Source organism: Letharia columbiana, assembly GCF_014066305.1.
Source record: "Letharia columbiana isolate WasteWater2 chromosome Unknown Sc0000033_s0, whole genome shotgun sequence".
NCBI classification, from domain to species: Eukaryota; Fungi; Ascomycota; class Lecanoromycetes; order Lecanorales; family Parmeliaceae; genus Letharia; species Letharia columbiana.
The window spans coordinates 105,427-128,746 of NW_023501076.1; the positions used below are offsets into that span (position 1 = coordinate 105,427).

The following is a 23,320-nucleotide window of genomic DNA, read 5'->3' on the forward strand; positions in this document are numbered from 1 at the left end:
TTCTTCTTCTTCAAAACCCCGATGACGGCCGCTAAGCGTATCTTGATTTAGACCCGGCCGTCCTCCGAAGAGCGCGCGCGCTGATCGGATCGGAAGTCTGAGATCGAAGCCCCTGCTCTGCTCCGGCGTGCGGATGCGTTGCGTTGGCGTTGGCGTTGGCGATGGATGAGTCCGGCCGCACCGCACTGCAGGAAGTGATGGATGGATCGATTGATTGATTGATTGATGTTGAGACGATGGGACCGCGAAGGTACCAAGCTGACGCGCAGCCTTGACGCTTCGTGCCGTGATGGTATTTGGACGACTGTCTGCCGTGCGGGTTGAGTATGCCAGCGCCGTTCCGTCTATCTTACGTGGGCGGGCGGGTTGCGGCGGAGGAGGAGGAAAGGAAGGGAAAGGAAAAGGCGGGGAGGAGATGGAAGACGGACTTGGGCTTGTGAGATCGCCGTCTTGACGGACTGGCCGACGTTTCAATATCGCGGAGAGGTGGCATGTAGATACGGTCAGATGGCTGAAAGGGAGATATTGACCCCTGCCCTTCTTCTCGGTATGGTGGAGCAGAGAGCTGTGCTCTGTGGAGAGCAGATGGGGTTGGTAGGCTGCAGGCTGAAGATCCGACGTCAATGGGTCCCGGACGTGCTGGCTTGGGGCCGAGCGGGGAAGTGGATTGAAGATGTCGTTCGTCGACTGGGTGGGAAGGAGTGGGGGGGGTTCTGTCCCGGATAGGCGTTGAGATGGTAGATATGGGCGTGAATGGTCGAGTCGTTTTTGGTTGGTATGGGAAAAGGGTGTCAGGGATTGGAATTTGGAAGACGAGTTGGTATTCTTCGTGGACAACTTACCTGGCACCTGGCCGCGTTACTGGAAGGTGAAATTTCCGGCACTCATCACCGAGGAGTCAAAACAGAGACAGGTCTTTTTCTGTTTTGGGTGTTCACCATTCGTCACATTGGATATCTCCTTCGTTCTGTTGACTATCTCTTCCTCAACTCCATACTTGCCAACAATTTTCTCTCTGTACGATTCATCCCCCCTGCACCCCTTTCTCCTCCACCCTACATCACGACGGCCACGTGATCATCCATATACTTGTCGATATTGCCTAAAAAGCACGCCGCAATCACACTCACCCCGCCGAACGCAATGCTGACCAAATATACCCATCGGTAGCTCTCCGCATACGCGATCTGCCCCGCTCCCACGACAATCTCCCATGCCGTGTCATTACCCGCGATACCGGGTATTAATTTTAGTTCTTCGAGGAGAGAGGCGCTGGTGAGGGTGATGGCGGTTTCAATGGCTTCAGGGTTGGTGATGCCGAGTTCGAGCTCCATGGCGCCGCCGATATAGTAGATGGCGTTGGGGACGAATTTGGAGAGGAAGACGTTGTAGTAGGTGGTGTAGCCGATGGAGCCACCGATGACGCGGACGGCGAGGGTGAGGGCTGCGACGGTTGCGATGAGGTCCTGAGGTGGTATTAGTGATGTGGGGGATGGGGAAGGGAGTGGGGAAGGAATGGGACGTACGTCTGGGCAAATAATGGTAGTGATGATGGAAGCTGGTACGACGATGCCCCCAATTCCGAGACCGGCGAGGACCAGGAGGCCCCAGGCTCGGTAGAGCGTATCAGCCTTCAAGCTAGCAAGAGCGCCGATGCCTAAGGATTTCCAGGTCAGTCATTGAGAACCAAACGGAAGACCGGGACGAAGGCGTAACACTTACCCGCTGTCATGACAATAGAGCTGACAATCATCAATTCCCTGTTATGACCTCTGAGGGCACTGAGTAAGAAGAGCACAAGTACAGCTCCAATTAAGATACTAAATCCCACGGGTAGTCCTCGAACCCCCACCCCGACCGGATCTTGGCCATATACATTGAACGCTTGTGTAGGCCAGAAGAGGAGGACGGAGAAAAAATTGGCGCCGGAGATGAAGGTGATTACGAGGGTCAAAGCGAGAATTCGAGGACTCTGCTTCAGGCGCGATGGAAACATGGGGAATTTGGCGAATTTTGCTTCCCAGATGACGAAGGCGACAAGTAGGAAGGCGCCCAGGAACAGGGGGACAAGGACGTGGGCGGTTTTCCAGGAATACTAGACTCAGTCTCAGAACTCTCCGCTTCCTTCTTTCCTGAACCTCAGGCGCAACTTACCTGGTAGCCTCCCCATTGTAGCCCGGCCATGAACAACAACATCCCGGAAATGCTAAGGAAACCTCCCACGAAATCGATCTGTTTGAAGACTTCCATCCTCGACAAGCCTTGCGAGTTGACTCGGGGTGGTGGGAAGTAGAAGATGATGGTCAGGATGAGTCCAACAGCAGCCCAAACACCACATAGTACACCACAGTATCTCCAACCCGCGTGTGCTGCGATCAGTTGCGCCCATAGCACGGACGGGCAGAAGGGCACGATTGTGAAGATGAGAATTGCGACGTAGGTTCCGCGCTTTCGGGTGGGGGCGAGTTCGGAGGTCACAGCGAGAGCTGTGAGTTCGTTGATACCAGCTCCAGCGCCTGCTATGGCCATGCCACCTGTGGAGATTTCTGAGCGCTTGCTCCTCTTTTCTCGTCGGATTCATCGTGCTCACCAATGAAGACGTTCATGCTGTGTGCAGTCGAGGCCACAATCATCCCAAGGATGATCAAGCACCCACCCAGTATAGCGACATATCGGCGGCCCATGAGATCGGAGAGGGAGCCAACGAATGGGCAGACTGCTGCCAAGGCTAGAAGGTTGGCCAGGACCTGTCACATGATCAGGATTCAGGCCGCCTCAAGTCCGGATGGCTGCCAAACTTACAAACCAGGTCCATCGATCGGTGCCACCAATGTCGCTGGAGCGAAAAGAGTTAGCAGCTTGTTGTACAGTCAGTGGGATTAAAGTACCGGTATATCAAGGGTGGAATGCCTCCTAAGCGCATTGTCAGTCCTGATCTTATCATATCACATGATGAAAGGTTGTTTGTACCGAAGATATAGACGGGGATTTGGGAGCCAGTCCAGAGGAATGCCATAGCAACCAAAGACATCATCCTTCTGAAAGACATCTGTTCCAGTTGTCAGCAGCTGTCCCACATGAATGGCAGAGGGGGCTGTCGTACCCGTGGTTCATGATCATGGTCCTCATCATCGCCGTACGTCCGCAATCCATCTTTCTCGTAGTACGCAGGGTGGCCAGGTACGAGCTCGTTGGTGTGTACGGCCTCGACCTGGGCGCCCACAGGCTTCTCCTCTACCGGCGAGCTCGACTCTTCGGAACTGGGAGCCATTCTTAACGAATCTTTCATATGCGGCTCTCCTGATCTCAACGGCCGCGCTCTCTAGGTGTCACAGAGCGCTATGAAGGCGTCGAGATGGTACGTGTCCCACACAATCTGTGCGGTATGATCGGAGAATAGGCCTGGAAGTAGAAACAGCAGCAGCAGGCAGGCTACCAAAGGATGGAGAGCAGTGACAAGAGTCTCAGACCGAGGTGTAGGAGACGACATGAGGGGTCGATGTGCCGGATTTACGTCTTGGTGAGGGATATTTATTGTAGCCATCCTTTGATTGTTTGGTGGGCGAGAGACCGCTTGGTGAGCTTGTGCGTCTGGCAAGTGGTGATGCACCTAGCAAAGCGCGAGGTCTAGCCCGGGATGGACCTTGCGTCCGCTAACCCCGTCTTCAGGGCTAGTAGCTGGTCACTCTGGAGTGTGACACCCCTGTTGATGCCAGTCAAGCATGAAAGAAAGAAAAAAGAAAAAGAAAGAAAGAAAGAAAGAAAGATGATAGGCTAAAAGTTGGACGATGCTGCATCCTTCTTTGATGTGAGAGCGACTGTTCATTGAAGATGGTGGTGTTAAGCAAGGTCCACTCGCCGTCAGATCATCAAGTGGGGCAGGGTGGGGTAAACCCCGGGTCAGATCTGCGCAACTTAGAGTTAGCCTCTCTTCCCGTCCGAGCTTCCTCGAACACGCGATCCGAAATTCAATCTCCAAGTCGGCACATCAGCGGGCAACAGCAAGCTGCTGATTCGTGGACGAAGCATCCGATCCCGTCATTCCCCATGGAATGAATGCCGTCACCTGTCTGCTTAATCCTCTGCTGTTCTGTTCCGTTCTCTTCCGTCCTCCTGCATTTCAATTCTCTTTTCCACGAGAGGGAAGGGGGCCGGGAAGGAAGCCAAAACACCTGCCAAGACAGAGAGCCGCAGAATATTTCCGTATTGTGGAGCCTCACGTTTCATCTCGGTCCATCTCGGCGTGGCCGTGTCGGCGTGACCGCTAGCTACGAGTAATGGGTAGCTGATTGATGGCGGGTTGATAATTAATATATGATAATTGCTAGCGACACCATGACAGATGGTGGTCTCCCGTTGCCTGGGGCAATCTTTGACGATGGACGTACATGGGCTGCAGAGTCCTCGATGTTGATGACATTGCAGTCCCCCTGCAGGTACTAGGGAGTGGCAATCTAATAATGCCCTCAGGAGGCTGCAGCCATCATCGCCATGAAGTTGCATTCTCCTGCAAAATCCTGCAATCCTGGTCAACCTGGTGAAAAGCAACGCGAAGATAAGGAAAGCGGCCCCGGATCTTTGGTTGCAACCCTGGGATCTGGGTGCCTGCATGACTTCCGATGTCCATCGTGCTTCCATCTGTGCGAAGTCCCACGCCTATGAAATTTTCGTTGTCTGGAGTACTACTACTGTCGCACTGGTGTTCTTGCAATATTGGGACTTTGGAAGGATGTCTGAAAGCAGAGTGAATGAGTTTTTTGCTGCTGGAGAACCAGCTTACGTCAAGTCTTTGCTCTCACATGCAATGCAATGAATAGACTCGCGGAAACAAATTAAAGACAAGGACGCCCAATATGCACCATGCCGCCTTGCATCTGTCAGGCTTGAATTGGGTAGCCTGTTGCGATGGCTCGCGGCAAATAATATTTACTCGTCGCACTCCACGTCGTCAAATCCTTCCCAGGGGCGAATATGATCCCATAACATCTTTCTTCGTGAGATTTAGCCGATGATCCCAGAATGCCATGTTTTCAATTCATTGGTCGTCATGCTCCTGTTTACTCTAGCTGTGCATTCGGTGCACGGACCTTTTCAAACCGCGCTCTTCGACCCGTCCACCTCTCTCTCGCCTTCCTCAGACCTTCATTCTCTAAATTCGTCCCTGCCTGAGCCCATCGTGTGAAGAGAAAAAGCACGCCAGTAACTAACAGTGTAAACCCAGAAAACAATGCCACCCCGACCCAACCCCCAGTCCCATCCAGAATCGCGCCTGAGATCGGTGTACCGCAAAGACTTCCCAGACTGCAAAGCACAGAGCACATTCCCATCCTCGTCCCCAACCTACTTAGATCAGGTGTTAAGCTCGTTAAAGCTACCGATGGCAGGGACACAACGCCGCCAGAGAAAAAGCCGTAGAGTATCGCGAATACGATGAGCCCACCGGTGCTGTGAATACCTATCCAGCAAAGGGCGATGATGCCTATGGTCAACGCAGTGGGGATGAGCAAATTGACAGGTCCCATCGTGTTGGCAAGGAAACCTGTTATGATCCGGCCAGGAACCGATGCCGCATTTAGTATGGGTAGGAGGTAGAACGCCAGACGCGCCGTCATGACACGAGTATCTATGGCGTAGGATGAGATGTAGTAGATTGGACCAAAGGCTCCTGCGTAGCCGAAGAACATGGCAAGGCAGAAGAGGGAGTAGGGTGTTTCTTTGAAGGCCGCAAACTCGACGAGGGAACGTCTCTGCTTCGGCATCTGACGGACACGCATGACGGAGATCGAGACCAGGCAGGTTGTCAGTGAGATGAATCCAAGAACACGGGTGGCCCAGGAAAATCCGATTCTGGGCTGCAATTGGCTGAACACCATAGGGTAGATGACGCCGCCAAGACTGCTACCCGATGAGGCTAGTCCAGTCGCGAAAGCTTTCTTGTTGGTGAAGTATTGCGGGATTATGGCGACAGAGGGGATGAAGAGGCAGCCTTGACCCAGTCCAATGCAGATTGCTTGGGCCAATATGACCTGCCAATATTGAGTGCAGAGACTCGTCATCATGAAGCCGAGGACGATGAGAGATGTGCCTGTCAAGATGAGTGCCCGGAAGTATCCAGCGTCATATAGAGGCCCGGTGATGACGCCAATGACGAGGAGCAGGAATGATTGAATGCTGCCGATCCATGAGATGTTCGAGGGTGATTCGTCACTGAGGAATCCAATATGGTAGTATGTCTGGAAAACACCAAAGGCGTTGACTGTACCCCTACGAAAGATGTGAGCCCTCAAATGATAGGGATCAGTCATTTTAGCATTGAAAGGAAGTCATACCAGGAATTGAAGAACAGGAAGAAAGATCCAGCAACCTGGAGCCACGCCACCAGTCCATCATTCGGCGGGTCGTCGTACCCTGTAGCTGGTATTGCTACCATTCCCTCGGCTGACGGTGCAGCATAGGCTGTAGACACCGCTGATTCCTTTCGGGCAGCGAGGACTTTACCGGCATAGGGGGGCGTATCTGTCGTAGGATACCCCCTGTTTGTCGGGAGGTCATGCATGACTCCGATGTCTCTGGATATGGCTTGACTTGTTATAGCCAGCGGTAATTGAAAAGGATTTTAGAAAAGGACAGGATGAGTTCTCCAATTGTTACAAAACACATGGGTACCTTTTGTAGAATTATCCGGTAGAGGAAACAGTAGAATGGTGAAGATGGACGCAATTGGGAGGATGTGGCATCTCTGACCTATGTAGAGGATGACCGGACATGGTCAATGAGTCAGAGTCTCCTGGTGCCTCGATGCAGGGTCTTGATCGAAGCACAGTTTGCGTGCTCGCACAGTCGCTGAGCTGCCATCAGGCCACTCGGATGGCATGGATCACGTCCTGGTGCCCAAAAATTGTGCCGGTCTTGGAGGGATTGCAATACGTTACGAGTACGACGTTGCATATTGGTTAACAGTGATTAAGTGCCTGTTTAAACAAGGCGCTCAAGTAGCGGTCAAGTGTCCTCGAATGATGAGGGTTTATGGACGCCTCAACGATCTGGATATGCATGGAGGAAGGAAAATTAGCCGGGCTCAGCAGCTAAAAAGCGGATCTGATAAGACAATAATATGTAGGATATTAACAAGCTACCAATCACAGGCCATGGTTGGAGACCGGGCATGTACGCTTTTCCTAATGAATATTATCAGATGATCTGATAGTGCTTACGCCTTAGAATGCCGAACACTCGCGAATGACACTGTCTAGTACCTATATGGTTCCAAGTTCATTGTACTCTTAGGTCACAGGCCGGGCGAATTTGGTAATTTATGAGAGTAATCGTATGTGAAGGGACAGTTTGAGCAGGGTCCTTCATGCAGCGAGTCCCTGAAGCGATGGGCAACTTAGCCGAATAAATTACTTAGCGCTCTTCGCCTATCAAAGACGAGGCGATTTTCAGGAGTCGAAATCGACTCTAAACTTCTATGGAGCCACCACAACAAGGAGATTCGGTCTAAGGCTACAAAGCATCGGTGCACTGGCGAGGTTGCCGGATCGACGTGGGGTGGTAACTATAAGAGCATAAGACAGCTCTATTAGGCGGTAATTATCTCATAAATGACGTACTGCTGCTTAGCATAATACCAGCCCGAAGACACTATTGATTATAATAAAACTTACCTCTTATCGCTATAAAGGATTTAATCTTAGATAGAGAGAAAGATAACTGAAGTATTTAAGGCTATATCTATTTCAGACTCGATATAGAAGCATATTTTCTATTAGTTAAATAATAGCTAGATAAGATTATCTTAAAAGCTATCTTATAAATCGCTACTAGTTTAGTATATAGCGAGATCATTAAGCTACGATTCGAGCGATGAAAGTTTAAAAGAAAATCTAAGAAGAATAGAAAACTAAGTTCGCTAAAGCGATATATTAATAGATTCGAAGAACGATACGGCGATATTAATAAGATTAAGAAACTACGCTCTTTCAGCGCCGCCCTTAATTAAAGCCTTCTAAAACGATAATTTATAAGATTAAGAAAGCCGTTAAAGAACTAACTAAAAATCGATTAATAAGAGTTATATAATAATATATATAGACGATAGCGAAATTAATAAAAAAGTAAAAGCTTTAACTATATCGTTAGATATTAATTCTACTTTTAATATCTATTTAAGCTTAAAAAAAAAAAAAAAAAAAAAAAAAAAAAATATATAATATTCTTTAAGTCTAACTATAATAATCGTATATTAAATAAAATTATAACTTAGTAGAGTTATAGTAAATACGAATAATTAAATATCGATTTAAACTATCGAAGACTCGAATAAGTACTTAAAGTAGATCTATATAATATAGATAGTATAGATTATTAATTCGCTAAGATATCTCGGAATAGTAATAGAATTATACTAGATCTCGGCGTATATCGATATTAATAATAATAAATAAGCGAATAGAAAGACGAAGAAGGTTATTAGCTAACGGGAGCGAGTAATTTATAATAAAAGAGTAAAGGTAAATACTAATGAAATAGCTTAATTATTAATTATATAGATAAGAATAATATCGATAATTAAGATAGCTATTAGAGATTACGCGATAAAATAATAAACTATCGAATAGGCTAATAAAAAGCGAGGTGGTATTCTTAGAAGAATCTAATTAACATCGTTAAAATAAATATAATTTCTATATTTAAAAGTTAAGCGCGCTAAGACGTCGCTGATAACATAAATAAGAATCGAGAAAATAGATCTTAAGATCTTTCTTTATAATCGATGGGTATCGGATATAGAGGATAAAGATATGAGTGTGAAGCGAAGTAGACGGCTCGGCTATTCTTTACGAATATAGACTATTTAGTAAGAAGTAAGAAATATAGTAAGTCGAAGAAGAAGAAAGATAAAAGAGGAGGTTATTACTTATAAGAATATATTAATAAAATTACGCTACGCCTCTATAGCGGCGAACTTTATAAGAAGTACTAGACTTATTAAGTAATATTAAGCCCTTAATAAGAATTAATAATAAGAATTTACTAGAGTAGGCGGTTAAAAAGAAGAATACGATTAAGATAAGAGGGCCTCAGCGATATAGAGTCTCCTTTTCAGAATTAAGTACTTAAGACGTAGAACTATAACGATAACTTATATGTTATTTATTTGAGATTATATAATTGGCTGAAAGGATGGATAGATTACGTAACTCGTATAGTGGTACTAGGTAGCTTGGGTGTATGATGTAACATAATTAATCGCCTATCAAAGACGCGCTAAGTGTACCGGCATCGAGCCACCACCACCACCGTCTCGGATCCTTCATTCATCCATCCATCAGAAAACACGATCATATTAAAACTGAAGTTTCACACTCACCCTACCTTATCGCTGAAGGGTATTTTGAAGTCTCAAAGTAATCTCTAGTAACTAAAGGTGTCACGTAGTTCAAGCCTTTTGCTCGTGTGTCATTGATATAAGTCTAGGGCGACGTCGAAACATGCCTTTCACAATCTTGAACCGAAGAAGAAACTCAGAACAAAAAGTCCCAGGGGCCGAAGGACCGCCTATAAGAAGTAGATTGATACAAATGTCTGAGACTGAGAGAACGCTTTTCTCGATGCTAGACAACAAATGCGATAGCCGGTTCTTTTCAACCCGCATTCCTTCTCCAGACTTGCGCTAGGCCCCCTTCGGGCTCGCCCCTTGGGGGTTTGGCCCCCTGATAACTCCCCCAAAAATTTAAAAAAAAAACCAAAAATAAAAAAAAAAAAAAAAAAAAAAAAAAAAAAAAAAAAAAAAAAAAACAACTTTCTGTACCTCAAGCCCACCAGCTCAGTTATGACATACTCCGTACAGCGCTTTGAGCTCTATCGACTTTCCATTCATGTTTCCTCGAAGGGGTTTGTACCGCTTTTGTGACCTGGGACTTCCACTACTAAGACCAGATGTCGAATTAGCGAACCTAGTCCCTAACACGGAACAAAACGCCATGGCGTGGGTACTTGCACACGAAGGGTACCAAGAGCACGCAATGTAGCAACCTAGGGGATGGTACAACGGCTTCCATGAAGGACCGGACCGGCGATCGGAGATTGGTCCTGGCGACCTGTTGGTTCATTTCCCTGGGGTTGAACAGAAGTTCGATGCAATGGCTCGCTACCTGGACAAGCTTGAAACCCTAGAACTGTCAAGGATCTTCAGGTTCCGTTGTCGAACATGTCTTTGCAAGACGACATCGACGGCTTCTGGTTGCGAGTCAGAAGGGCGAGGGAAGCTGTAGGCAGAGCAGAGAATGAATTGCTCTTCTTGAAGGAACCTTCTTTGGGCGACCGATTTAGAAGATTGATAGATGAACTAAAGCGTTTATTATTCGAAGAGGCGTACACCGAGGAAAGCAGGACACAAGCGACGTTGGCAGTCGAGGCAGCGCTCAGCGCGGCGGCTGATCATAAGGCAACCAGTGGAGAGGTGCCTGACAACCCTGGCAATAGGTACCTAGAATCCCAGAATGAGCCGGCAGTGGAAAGGACGAATGAATTTCGAATGTCAGAGAAACTTAGCACGTGAAGCTTGAATCCGCAGCCCCGCTGATTCTGGGATATTCTCCCATGTGACCGTGCTCTTCGACGGGTGCTTGACTTACGAATCAATTGCCATTGTTGTGTCAACCGAGCGTGAAAGTATCCATCGCCGCTCCTTTGTCGGAGGAGGAAGGTTGAGCAACAGGAACGCACCAGCGTGAAAAGGGCTGTTAATGATAAAGCCATGCATCCATTGGCACGCGATTCCCAGACCTTATGCTCCAGACCCGGAGCGTCCCTGCCGGCCTCTACAACTTTGCCCTTTCTCACAGCTGGAAACGCCGCATCAACTACCTTGCCACTAGCATCCCCATACGAGCCGCCGCCGCCTCCAACCGTGAGCACTTCTACAGCATATACCGAAATTTGTGCACTTCAGAGGCTCCGATAGCAGACGTTATTTGCCCGAAATACTGCGTCCACATCCGCAACGATGCAAGAGACTTATCACTAGTTATGGTATTCCTAATGATGTCTAAGGAAGAAGAATCCTATGTACACGAACGGCCTTCATATACCAAAAACAAGGCCGAAAAAGAACTAGTGGGAGTGAGGGTTGAGTTACAAACAAACAAAAAACCCCAAAAAAAAGGAGAATCCCCCCCTAATAAAAAAAAAATTCTTCCAAAACTTCCTCCCCCAACTTTTTTTTTGGTGCAAATTCTCCCTTTTGTGGGGGGGGAGAAGATTTTGTTATGTGTAATTTTTATTAAAAAAAAAAAAAAAAAAAAAAAATAAATTAAAAAAAAAAAAAAAAAAAAAAAAAAAAAAAAAAATTTATTTAAATTTTTTCATTATTCTTTTCTTTTACCCCCCCCTCCCTCCTAATAAAAAAAAAAACGAGGGGGGGAGAGGCGAGCTAAGAGGCGAGAAAATGACTATGCTGGGAGGCGAAAAGTGGAGCGAGAAAATGAGTATGCTGGGAGGCGAAAGGTGGAGCGAGAAAATGAGTATGCTGGGAGGCGAAAGGTGGAGCGAGATTTGGAGTATGCTGAATTTGAGCGGTGCTGAGCGAGAAAGTAGGCTCTTTGAGGATCGATATAGTGCGCGGACGTAGAACCGTAGAGAGTTGGCTCGTGTTGATAGGGTTGCTGTTTGTAATGCTCTTCTTCGTAGTGCTCTTCAAAGAATCCTCTGCAACGGCCTGTTCCTTGATATCCTCTGCAACGGCCTGTTCCTTGATCTCGAAGTCTTGAATGACTTGGTAGGGCGAGGGTAGTAGGTGTGGGACTCGGTAATCTGAGCCGTAGGTTGGTGTTGGGGGAGAATTGGAGCAGGATTCTCCGATCGATAAGGCGGTTACGGGGGGAGAGGAATAGTATTCTTCGGTCGATAAGGCTAATAATAAGCCGGTTGCGGGGGAGAGAAATAATATTCTCCGGTCGATAAGGCTAATAATAAGCCGGTTGCGGGGGAAGAGAAATAATATTCTCCGGTCGATAAGGCTGCTACGGCTGAATTGTTTACTGCTAAGGGGGGTAATATTGTTACTACTTTAGTAAAGGACGATCCTCGTCGTTCAGTGGCTATGGGATGTCTTCTTAGACTATATTAGCCAATGATTCGAATATTAAAACCTCTCGTCCTTTCTTAACATAGACTCTATTAGCTCGTAGGCTGTTTCGTAAGCCATAGAGAGTCTTTTTAAAAAGGGTCTTAAAGTCCTCCTTAGCGAATTATTGAAATTTCTTAGTAAAGATATTAGAGAGAGCGTTTCATTTATTTTTATTATACTCTTATATTCTTCAAAGAATAAATTATTTAAGTCTCTTACTAGTATTTATTAGTTCGACTCCTTTAAATAGTATATTCTCTAGTTGATATAGAGTTATAGTATTAGATAATTCGACTAAAGAGTTAGATTTTTTCCTTTTAAATTTTTTTTTAAAAAAATTTTATTTTTTAATAAAATAAAACTTTTTTATTTTTTTAGTATTTTCTAGACGTTTTCTCTATTAAGTAAAAGTATAAGAGCGTAGTCTACTAGCGATTAGCTAGCGAATATAGACTATAAAAGACGTAGTATCGTTATAGAGTTTAATAGTATATTTGATAGTAGAATTAATCTCTAAGAAATACTAAAACTTCGAAGTATACGAAGTAGATCTATATTCGCTAAGTCTCTAAGTATATAAAATATATTATTAAAATTAAACTCTAAAAGAAACTCTAATATAGAATATATAATATCGACGTCTTAGCGTAAGTAGCGTTAAGGTTTATAACGTATTAAATTTAATAATTATCTTCTCTTCTAGACTCTAATCTTTAGACGTCTAAGTAAAAATAGAATACTTATTAAAAAACCTTTAAACCCTAATAGAAAAATAAGAGAAAAGAGTTAATTTATTAAGATTATAATATTATTTTAATAATATAATAGAATTAATTCTTACGCGTTATAAGCGCGTAATTAATATATTATATAATAATATTAATACTATCTTTAAAAATAATATCGCTTTTATAATATTAGTTAATAATAATCTATAGTAAGTTAACGCGCTTAGTATTAACGTTTTTATAGCGCTAGTTAATAACCCCTATAGCGAATAATATTAGATTTAAAAATTTATAATAAAATCTCGAAAACTTAGTAGATAAAGAAGGGAGAAGAGTTTCTCTATAGATAACGTCGTTTCTATAGCGTAATACGTTTATAGCGAAGTAACGTAGTAATAATCTTTATTATAAAGATTTAAAGAAAGTAATTAATAGAGCGACGCGTCTACGATAATATTCTTAATTATTAATTATTAATAAGTAGAAATAATAATAATAGCTAGGCGACGCGACTCTATAGATAGTAGCGAAATATTATCGCGTTATTATTATCTATGTTATTAAGTGCTATTCGCTAGTAATAGCGCTATAATAGAGAATATAAAAACTTCTTTTAAATTATTTATTTTTTTTCTTTATAACTTCTAACGCCTCTTTTATAAGTACTTACTCTAGCGCTATAACGTTAATATTAATACTAATATAAGTATAATATATCTTATTATACTAATAATCTACTTCTCTTTATTATAAGTATCTTACTATTATTAATTACGTCGATACGTAAATTAATAATTTTATAATACTCTTTTTTAATAATAATAATAACTTTAATAGTAAGTATATAGTCGTCTTATAGGCGCGATTATTAACTCTTAACTATTTCTACTATTATCGCTTTATATACGTATTTACTAATAAGTTCTAATATCTAATTTATTATATAGAACTTACTTTTATTAAGACGATAATTTATATATTTAAGATAAGTCTTCTCTCTATAATAATTATAAGATTGAAAAGCGTAATATTAATTACTATATTAAAATTCCTCTATATCTTTAAATATAGATAAGAAAATTAATATAGCGCTATCGCCGCGCTAAATAATTTTAAAAGTTATCTTATTAATAGGCTAAGCTCGATAAAAAGATTACTTAATAATATAAGTTATAGAGATATATAATAATAATAACTTCGATTATCTCTATTATAATTATAAATTTTTAAGACTAGCTTATAGCGATATATAAGCGTATAGAGAAATTAAAGAAAATAAATAAGTTATTAAAGAAGAAGTTTAAGAGCCTTTATCGATATATAACGAACGTCGATAGATATTAACTCGAAGATTATACTTTAATTATCTTCTCGTTAGAGAATTAAATCGATAAACTTAACTCGATATCTAACGCTAAGATAGTAGAGAATATTTAAATAACGATCTTTTTTTAATAGTAGCGCTAACGTAGAGTTTTTAGATAATTCTTTAATAGCTATCTTAGATAAAAATATATCTATATTAATAGTATATACTCTAATATAATAAACTTTCTTTATAGTAGAGTTTAATAGATAATTAAATAATATAATTATTTTATTAATTTATATTTTAATAATAATAAGTATAGAGGAGTATACGCGTAGTATAAGTATTATCTAGAAATATATCTAATCTAATCGATAGTTATATCTTATTTTATCGCCTTCGCTTACTCGCTATTAATCTATATAATTAATTAAGCTCTTTAATAATAAGAGACTTATTATTTATTACTTAATACTTTCGCTTATTACTTATCTATTTATAGACTTAAATTAGCTCGCTAGTATTAATAAATTTATTATCTAATAATTATTAATTATACTCTTCGCTCTAATTAGTTTATTTAACTTTATATTAGACGTCTTTCTTATACTTAATCTTATTAATAATTTCTTTAATCTTTTAAAGCTTATCGTTATTAATAAGATTAAAGGTCTATATAAAGGCTTTCGCTATATTATTATAATCGCGAAGATAATAAAACTTAAATAACGATATATAAAAGATATTATAAATTTTATATATCGAGAATAGAAGTAGATAATACGCTTACGCCTCTATCTTATCTATAATTTAAAATAATTCTATAAATTTATAAGATAACTTCTTACTTAAGCGTTTTTACTTTAGATTCTTAATCGCTAATATTATTAAATTATCTATCTTATAGCTTTAAGATTAATATATTTTATTATAATACTTAAATTAAATCGTAATAGCGCTATAAAGGCGCTCTACTATCTTATTCCTTAATACTTATAACTTCTTTACTTTATTATTTATAGCGAATATCTCCCCCTTAATAAAATCGTCTTCGATCTTTTAACGAATTTTAGAATAATATTCGTATATTAGAAAGAACGATATCGTTTTAATAGAGGAATATCAACTATTTATATAAGCGAACTCTATTATTAATAGTTATTTCGTTTAAATATTTTACTTATCGTTAGCGAATACGCGTAAGAAGTATTTTAGTATCTAATTTTATCGCTTAGTTTACTCGTCGATTTACGAGTAAAAGGCGATATTTAAATATCGCTTAATTTTAAAATAAAAGTAAATAGCGAATTAGAAGCTACTAGTAAATATAGAGCCTCTATTATTAATAATATCATTTAATATATTATAGCGATATATTATTTCGAAATAAAATACTTTTATTAGCTAAGCGACATCGATTATAGTAGATATAGAAATATATCTTATTATTTTTATAAATCGATTTACTATAACTAGAATAGTATTATAAATAATATTCTTATACTTACTCGCTAATAAGTCGATAATAAAGTTTATAGAAATTTTCTTTTATAACTTAATAACGATAGAAAGCGAGCTTAATTCGCTATATAGACGATATCGCGAAGCTTTAATTCGCTAGTAAACGTTATATATCTTAATATAGTCGATAATTTACTTTAGACTTTTATTTTAATAATATTTACGAATAAGTAGCTTATACGTCTTCGTAGCGCTAAAGTATTCTAATAACGAATTATTATAATATTTACTAATAAGCTCTTTTCTTAAAATCTTATCTTTAGAGATATAAAGGCGATTATTATATCTTAATAGTTTCTTAAAATCTAAGATCTATATTTAACTATATACGCGACGCTTAATCGTTGACTTATTAATATTAATTTAAAAAGAGTTTACTTAATTATTATAGGCTTATAAATCTTAAATTAATATTTTTATTAATCTTTAAAATACGTTATAAGTAATCTCTTATACGATCTTAGACTTTCTTTTAGAAATAATTATTTAAATATTAATAATACGAAATATAAGCGCTATAGCCGCTATAAGCTTTTTATTTCTTTATAATTATTTATTACTAGTTTAAAGTATAAGCTTATTTTATAATATTAATAAAAGTTTAATATTTAACGACGAAATTCCTTTATAATTAAAGCGTCGCGATAGCGGGTTAATAGAGTTTAATTTATCTATTTAATAAAAAATCTTAAAGTTATAAATAGCTAACTTTAGCGCTTAACGAGTTTATCTAAAGTTTAATTTCTTCTACTTTATAAAGTCTTTAAGATTATTATAATTCGTTAGAATCTTAATATAAAACGTATTATCTTTTAGATAGTAACGCTATTACTTTATAGATACTATAATAACGAGTAGCTCTTAATTATAAGTCTTATAGTTTTACTTTATAGAAATTATTTTCTTAGACTAGAATATTACTAATTATTAGTAATTATTCTTATTTAATTATAAAAGTATAGTCTTTATATCGAAGTTAAAAGCGTCGATCTTAAGATATAGCTTTAAATTTAAATCGTAATAACGTAGAAACGGCGCGGTTATAAAAGTGTTTTGAAGCTATTAAAACGCTAGCTTAGCGCTATCTATCCACTCTAGCGATCTAGATTTCTTATTATTTTTACTTTCTTTAAGTAAGTTAGTAAATAGCGTTATTATATTAAAATAGTTATAGATAAATTATCGATAGAAATTAGTAAAGTTTAAAAAGACTTATATATTTTAATAACTTTTTAATTTTAGCTATTTTTTAATAATAGCGATATATTTTTAATTTATTATAATATCTTCGATAAATATAATAAACTCTAGAAACTTAACTCGCTTAATATAGAATTAATATTTCTTTAGATTAGCGTATAGTTAAAACTAGTATAAACGCTTAAATACTTATTTAATATATCGCTAATACTTCGCTAAATTAATACTATAAATTAGAATATTATTTAAATATATTATATATATTATATTTATTAGACTTATAAAGACTTTATTAATATACGCTTAAAAAGTTATTAATATATTAGCGAGTTTAAAAGATATAATTAAATATTTAAAGTAGTCGTAGCGACTACGAAACGCTATTTTTCACTTATCGCCTTTTTTAATCTAAATTTAATAATAGATATTCTTAAGATTTAGCTTTATAAAGACTTTAACGTTATATAAGCGATTTAGAGTCTCGATAATTAGAAGTAGCGAGTATCGATTTTTAATAGTTATCGCGTTTAGATTTCGATAATTAATGTAAAGATAAAACCCTCTATTCTTTTTAGAAATAAAAAGAATTAATACTTTAACTAAGAAAGTCGAATAATAAATCTAGTTTTTTTAAAGGAAATTCTTTAGATAGCGCTATAGCTTCGCTAACTTCGTTTAAGATAGATTATATAAGAAATTATATAGCGACTTTTTATCGCTCTTAATCTTAATAATATAATCTCTCTACTTAAGCGTAGATAAGATTTCTATTTTTTTATTAAAAAAAACGTTATTAAACTCTAATAACTTCTAAGAAAGCTTTAGACTACGCCTATTTTTCGATTCGCTATATATTACCACAGCGTATACGATTATAAATATATTTAACTTCTATTCGATAATTTAAGTAAATTTAATTAATTCTTTAATCTATAATTTATTAGCGTTAACTTTAAATCGCTATTACTTCGTCGTTAAGTTTAATAATACTTATAATTAACTTAGTTTAAGTATATTTAATATAATATTAAAGCCTTTTTAATTAATAATATAGAAGAGTATATTATACTTTCTATTTTAATTTTAGCTATTTACTAATTAGTAATTTAGCTAATACGCGCTATAGTAATATATACTTTAATCGCTTAGCGCTTTCGATTATAATAAGATAGCGTTATAAGATTTTAAGTCTTATTAAACTACGAACTTTTATGAAATTAAATTAATATACGCTCTAGTATCGAGTAGAGTAACGAGTTACCTCTATTTACTCTAAAGCTTTATCTACTTCTTCGTAAGAATAGAAGAAATTACCTCTATTAATTATTATTCTTATCTCGCTTCTAAGACGATTATAAGATTAAATCTTTTTTTATTAATACTACGTCGATATAGATTATAGACGATTTATTAAGATCTAAATACTTAGATATCTAATAACTCTATTTTCTATAATAAAAATAACTATTCTTCTTATAATTAGAGTTAAAGAATTTAATTTTATACTTTATATTATCGTCTTAAGTACGTATTATATAAACGTCGCCGTTTAAAGCTAATTTAGACTTCGAAATTCGATTCTTTAAAGACTTATTCTTAGCGAATCCCCTTAAAAACTTCGAATAAAAACCGCCGTTGGAGCGTATATATTTTAAAATCTTTTTCTATATAATAATCTAGATAAGAATTTTTTTTTATTATTTCGATATACTATTAGTATTTAGAATCTTATTTTTAAGCTCTAATCTAAGCTTAGCTAAGAAGAAATTAGCTTAATACTTCTTAGAAAATAGAATTATATAAATCTCTAGCTTCTTTAGATAAATCTTAAAAATAAATATCTTCTAATTGAAGCGTTATTTAGTTTTCTTCTACTTTTTATATATAAGAAGATAACGATTTATTAGATTCGCTATTAAATTAAATAAAAACTACTTAAAGAATTTAAAAGTTATATTTTTTAGATTATAGATTTAATAGTATCTATATTATTAAGTATTAAGATTATCTTCTAAGAATTATATATAATAAATAATTTTTAATTAATTAATAGTAAAATATTTAGAACTTATAAGAAACTTAATTTCGACTTTACGAAATTAGCGTAGATACTCTCTCTTACTAATACTCTTATAAGAATATATTCTTTTAGAGCGAAGTATTTTCGTCTTAATTAATATATTCGTTAGAGGCGCGATAGTAATTAATATAAATAAGTCTTCGCTAATTATAAACGATAAGCTAATATTATAAAGCTCGCGATTATAGATCTTTAATATAACTAATTTATATTCTTATTTTAAACGACGATTTTCGACCTTAATAACTATAAGACGTTATTTTATAATAAGATCTTTTATTAATAAGAAATTCTTAAACTTATTATCGACGCTATAACGACTCTCGATATTATCTTTATTTTCTATTATATAGTCTAGAGATAAACCCGATATCGTAATAATAATAGGTTTTTTTCTTTAAAAGATAGAGAGATTAGAATTATAAGGGCGTAGTCTATTAATAGTTAACTAGTAAACACGGCTAACGAGATTACAGTATCATAGCTCTCCTTTATCCGGTTAGTATTGGGCTGCTGAGTCTCCAAAGCATCTGACTTAGACAATGCACAGTATCGCAGATGACAACAATGAGCACACCTTTGACCCAGATTTGCACCTACAAGCGCTCTTTGACCGGTTACGCTCTACTTGATTTACCGAAACGTTGACTTTGCAGCTATACAGAGACACGAACAATAGCACGATTGCCTGTTATCCGAAAGCTCGAACACCAGTCCTCGATTCTCCTGACGCCTGTTCAGAACCCCAAACGCCTCCCCCAATCCCCCAGTCAAGCGTGCAATCATCCACAAGCCAAGCGGCAGCAACAAAGCCTCAATTCCCATACACGCCCATCAAAAAATCGACCGCGTGCCCCTCATTCTCACGACTCCATTATCCAAACGCCCAGCAGCAGACCCTGGATCCTAGTCTCACCTTGTCCAAACGCCGACTGTCTGCCCCCCATTCCCACAGTCCGCTATTCAAAGCCAGAACCCCAAGTCCCGCCCACGGATCGGCGATTAGTAAATGTCCAAGTGTACGATGGCCGACCCTCGCTTTTCTGATCTGGTTTGCCAAATACGTTACGAGTCTACTAGTCCTGCTGCGTTTAGTTCCCCCAGATGCGTGATGCCATCATTCATATTCCTTGCATACCTTACCAGCTCTCATAAGATTGATGGGCCCATTCACATGCCACCCCCTCTCTGCTTCATGCCTTTCCTTCTCAGCCCCTGAGAATCTCAACCTTCGCATCGCTTCCTAGCAAAGAACCAACAGGCTCAGACATCAAAAATCTGAGCGGAGTCGCAACGTTTCTCCCCTCACTCGATCGCTTGAAGACACTACAACTACCAGATCCACCATCCTACACTTATACACTTACGATCGAGTCTTCACACATACGAAAGTTGAAGCGCAGTTGGCACCATCCAATATCCACTGTTTAGCCATGAACGCTGCAGATCTCCCTTCTCCCCACAAACACCAAACGCCCAACTTTCACCGCCTCGAGATCCCCGTCACGCAATCGCTTCCCGGCGTGGGAGGCCGTCATCGAGATCCTGAACCGGTCACGCCATCCATCATCGACGACGAACACACCATCCCTTATCCACCGCAGCGGTCGGACCTCCCTCGAGGATACGATATCTCAGCAACACGGTTCGACGGACAATACCACACGGCGTACTTAGAGCACAGCGACAAATGTCGGCAGGACGAGAAACGTCACGCGTCGTGCGTTTCTGTTCGGCGCCCGAACCTGCGAGTGCCGGTGCTGCTGCCGTGGAGAGATACGAAGATGTGTGACCGATAGCGACATCGACCCTACGTATGGGAAAGGGGTCTGAGTGAGTCGTTATCCGAAGTCCGAAGTGTGCTAGGCCGAAGTGACGGAGCCTGGTAGCTCTGCGGTTCGCTGTGGCGGTGTCTTCGCTCGGGCCTCCCTTCCTATGGGGCCGGTGCCTTCCTTCTTTTCCTTCCCTCTTCTTCTTCCTTTCCTTCCTTCCTTCCTTCCTTCCTTCCTTCCTTCCTTCCTTCCTTCCTTCATCAATAGTTCCGTTGGGTCGTGGTGTCAGGTTTTGGCCATGCGCTCTCGAGATGAATAACCGGGGACGCGTTCCGGCTTTGCTCGATTTTTGGCGAAGATTAGTGTACTTTTCAGTTGCCGATACGACGGAGGGGCAGAAGCGGGAGGGGGTCGAGAGGACCAGTTGCATAGAGCCGCCGAATCTGGACCTCGTCTTGTCTAGTTCAGACGGGCTAGGTGGATTGATGAGGCTGCACCGGGTGCTGGTTTGGAGCGTGGGGGGTTTTGGTGGTGGCGTGAAAGCTGGGCGCGCTTTAAGTTGCTTTACAACATGGATTGTCTCTGATTAGCTCACATTGGCTGAAGTAAAGGGGTGTTTGCAAATATAGAGCTTGTGCTATAATCACCTATCATTTGGTTTCGCGTGATGGCTCATTAGTGGATCCACAGCATTGTTAATTGCGGCATGTTGTTGTAGGACTGAAGAACGTTGATGCTATTGTATCTTAAATTATAAATCTCTCAAACAGTTTAAGCATATCGCTCAAGGCATCTCGTCTATACTCTGGATATTCGACGACTTCTTCGCATTCAACTCATCCCTCTTCTTCTGACTCCTCCCATACACCACCTTGCGGAGCCGGTTGATACTCCCCAACGGTCTGTGGGCCGCTAATGCCCTCCATGGATCCAGCACCATGTGGTCTTCCCAGAACACCCTCCGCTCCTGACTGAAACTGTCCTGGACCGGAAACTCCACGGTCCCGATCGTCTGGTACGGGGCTGTCACTTCGTCCCATACGATGCTCGCATCCTCGGTCGGGTGATGCGCAGGCGAGGTGCCCAGCTGGATCTTGACTTCATACTTCGCCGGCGCACCCCTGAAGTAATCAAACAGCCAATCCGAAATCTGCGTGTAAGACCCGGAGCTCGACACAGCCGCCCCACCCTTCTCCTTCATCTCGGGCAGCACAGGGAACATCGCCATGTGCCCGTAGTACTCCCCGAACCTGAACGCCGACTGCGTATACATCGAATGGCTTATCATGTTCGTATTCGGCAGCATCCCCGGCGCGTGCTGCTTGATGATATCCGTCCTCAACTTCAGCGCCATCGCCAACCCATTCGGACTGTCGAAGTATCTCTCCCGCAACTGCATGATTTCGAGACACGTGTCTATGTCAGTCAGTTCGATCATGGGGGCATTGTTGAAGAAGAAGTCTTGCGTTGAGAGACTCTTATTGCCGGGGGTTTCGAGTCTTTCGCCGTGGATGTTGAAGATCTTCATAGCCATGCCGCGGGGGCCGGGTTCGGTGTCGGATTGGAGGAAGACGGGCTCGTTGGCGTAGCGGGAGGCGATGGGGTAGGTGCCGGGGTGCGCGAAGAGTCCTTGGGAGAGGTGAGGAGGGAGGCCGGAGGGGACGGTCAGGGTACCTTTGACTAGGCCTTGGGTTTTGACGTGAGTTGCGCGGAAGGCGTGACGGTGCTGTTGACTATTAGTGCTGGGGTAGGATGTAGTTGTAGGGTAGAGCTGGCTGACCTTGTCGAAATTGTGCTTCTGCATCTTATTCATGGTGTCTGCAATCTGCTGGGCTTTGGCCTCCTCGTCCGGCTTGATCTCCTCCACGCCTGGGGCATCCCAGTGAAGATAGGCATCATTTGGAGGGGCGGTGGAAAGGGCGCGTTTGGTGGTGTTGTAGCCCTGGGTTAGGGAGTCTTTGACCGCGTCCATTGAGTAGAAAGGGAGGTGCCTGGGCCGTGGTAGCTATACAGATCCCAGAGCCCAAGAGAATCTATCCTGAGGGCTTGGTTGGCGACATGAATTCGATACGTCATTGTTGAGGTGGATGTCCGCCAAAGCCGGGAATGGCTCCGGCCAAAAGGGAGCTCGTCATCATCCCCACTTTCCAGCTACCAACATAGATGTGTGATATGCTGACATTGTTCCTATAAATCATTGTGATTGATGAAGCGGTATTGCAATGCCGTCTCTGATGGACGACGCTTAGAAGACGACAGGGAAGGAGCCGCAGCCGCAGCCGCTGGCTTGATCAGGGAAATTCTGGACAGCTTTCCCTAACAAATTCCTCCATTCATTCATCATCTCATACTACTACTTTGACAACTGAACAGTTGCAAAACCTTACTAATTGAGACAGTCCAATGATATGTGTTCCCTCCACGAAAGTTTGTAGGATGATATCTCATCATGGTCGAGCAAACAGCATAAAGACGTGGACATCAACATTGCTCTTTAGTCCTCAGCGTTGCCTTGCACGACATCCATTCAAGAAATAAAAACTCAAACTCCCACTACCTAGGATGACATTGTACTTT

The 23,320-nt window shown here is 40.4% G+C and overlaps 5 protein-coding genes across 5 annotated transcripts; 2 read left to right on the forward strand and 3 right to left on the reverse strand.

The window, feature by feature from the left end:
• Positions 1–1,055: 1,055 nt before the first annotated feature.
• HO173_008637 (uncharacterized protein) lies at positions 1,056–3,271 on the reverse strand (the record flags this gene model as incomplete). The annotated part of the gene is made up of 9 exons (XM_037310533.1): positions 1,056–1,466; positions 1,527–1,657; positions 1,723–2,095; positions 2,155–2,534; positions 2,591–2,747; positions 2,803–2,836; positions 2,889–2,913; positions 2,971–3,049; positions 3,104–3,271. 9 exons carry the CDS (start codon positions 3,269–3,271, stop codon positions 1,056–1,058), a joined length of 1,758 nt encoding a protein of 585 aa, XP_037162515.1.
• Positions 3,272–5,057: 1,786 nt separating this feature from the next.
• On the reverse strand, positions 5,058–6,556 carry HO173_008638 (uncharacterized protein; the record flags this gene model as incomplete). The annotated part of the gene is made up of 2 exons (XM_037310534.1): positions 5,058–6,264; positions 6,330–6,556. The coding sequence occupies 2 exons, from the start codon at positions 6,554–6,556 to the stop codon at positions 5,058–5,060; spliced, it is 1,434 nt and encodes a 477-aa protein (XP_037162516.1).
• A 3,657-nt stretch (positions 6,557–10,213) lies between these two features.
• Positions 10,214–10,564, forward strand: HO173_008639 (uncharacterized protein; the record flags this gene model as incomplete). Its single annotated transcript, XM_037310535.1, has 1 exon — positions 10,214–10,564. The coding sequence occupies one exon, from the start codon at positions 10,214–10,216 to the stop codon at positions 10,562–10,564; it is 351 nt and encodes a 116-aa protein (XP_037162517.1).
• A 230-nt stretch (positions 10,565–10,794) lies between these two features.
• On the forward strand, positions 10,795–11,589 carry HO173_008640 (uncharacterized protein; the record flags this gene model as incomplete). The annotated part of the gene is made up of 2 exons (XM_037310536.1): positions 10,795–10,915; positions 11,450–11,589. 2 exons carry the CDS (start codon positions 10,795–10,797, stop codon positions 11,587–11,589), a joined length of 261 nt encoding a protein of 86 aa, XP_037162518.1.
• Positions 11,590–21,527: 9,938 nt separating this feature from the next.
• On the reverse strand, positions 21,528–22,715 carry HO173_008641 (uncharacterized protein; the record flags this gene model as incomplete). The annotated part of the gene is made up of 2 exons (XM_037310537.1): positions 21,528–22,469; positions 22,524–22,715. 2 exons carry the CDS (start codon positions 22,713–22,715, stop codon positions 21,528–21,530), a joined length of 1,134 nt encoding a protein of 377 aa, XP_037162519.1.
• Between the last annotated feature and the right edge of the window lie 605 nt (positions 22,716–23,320).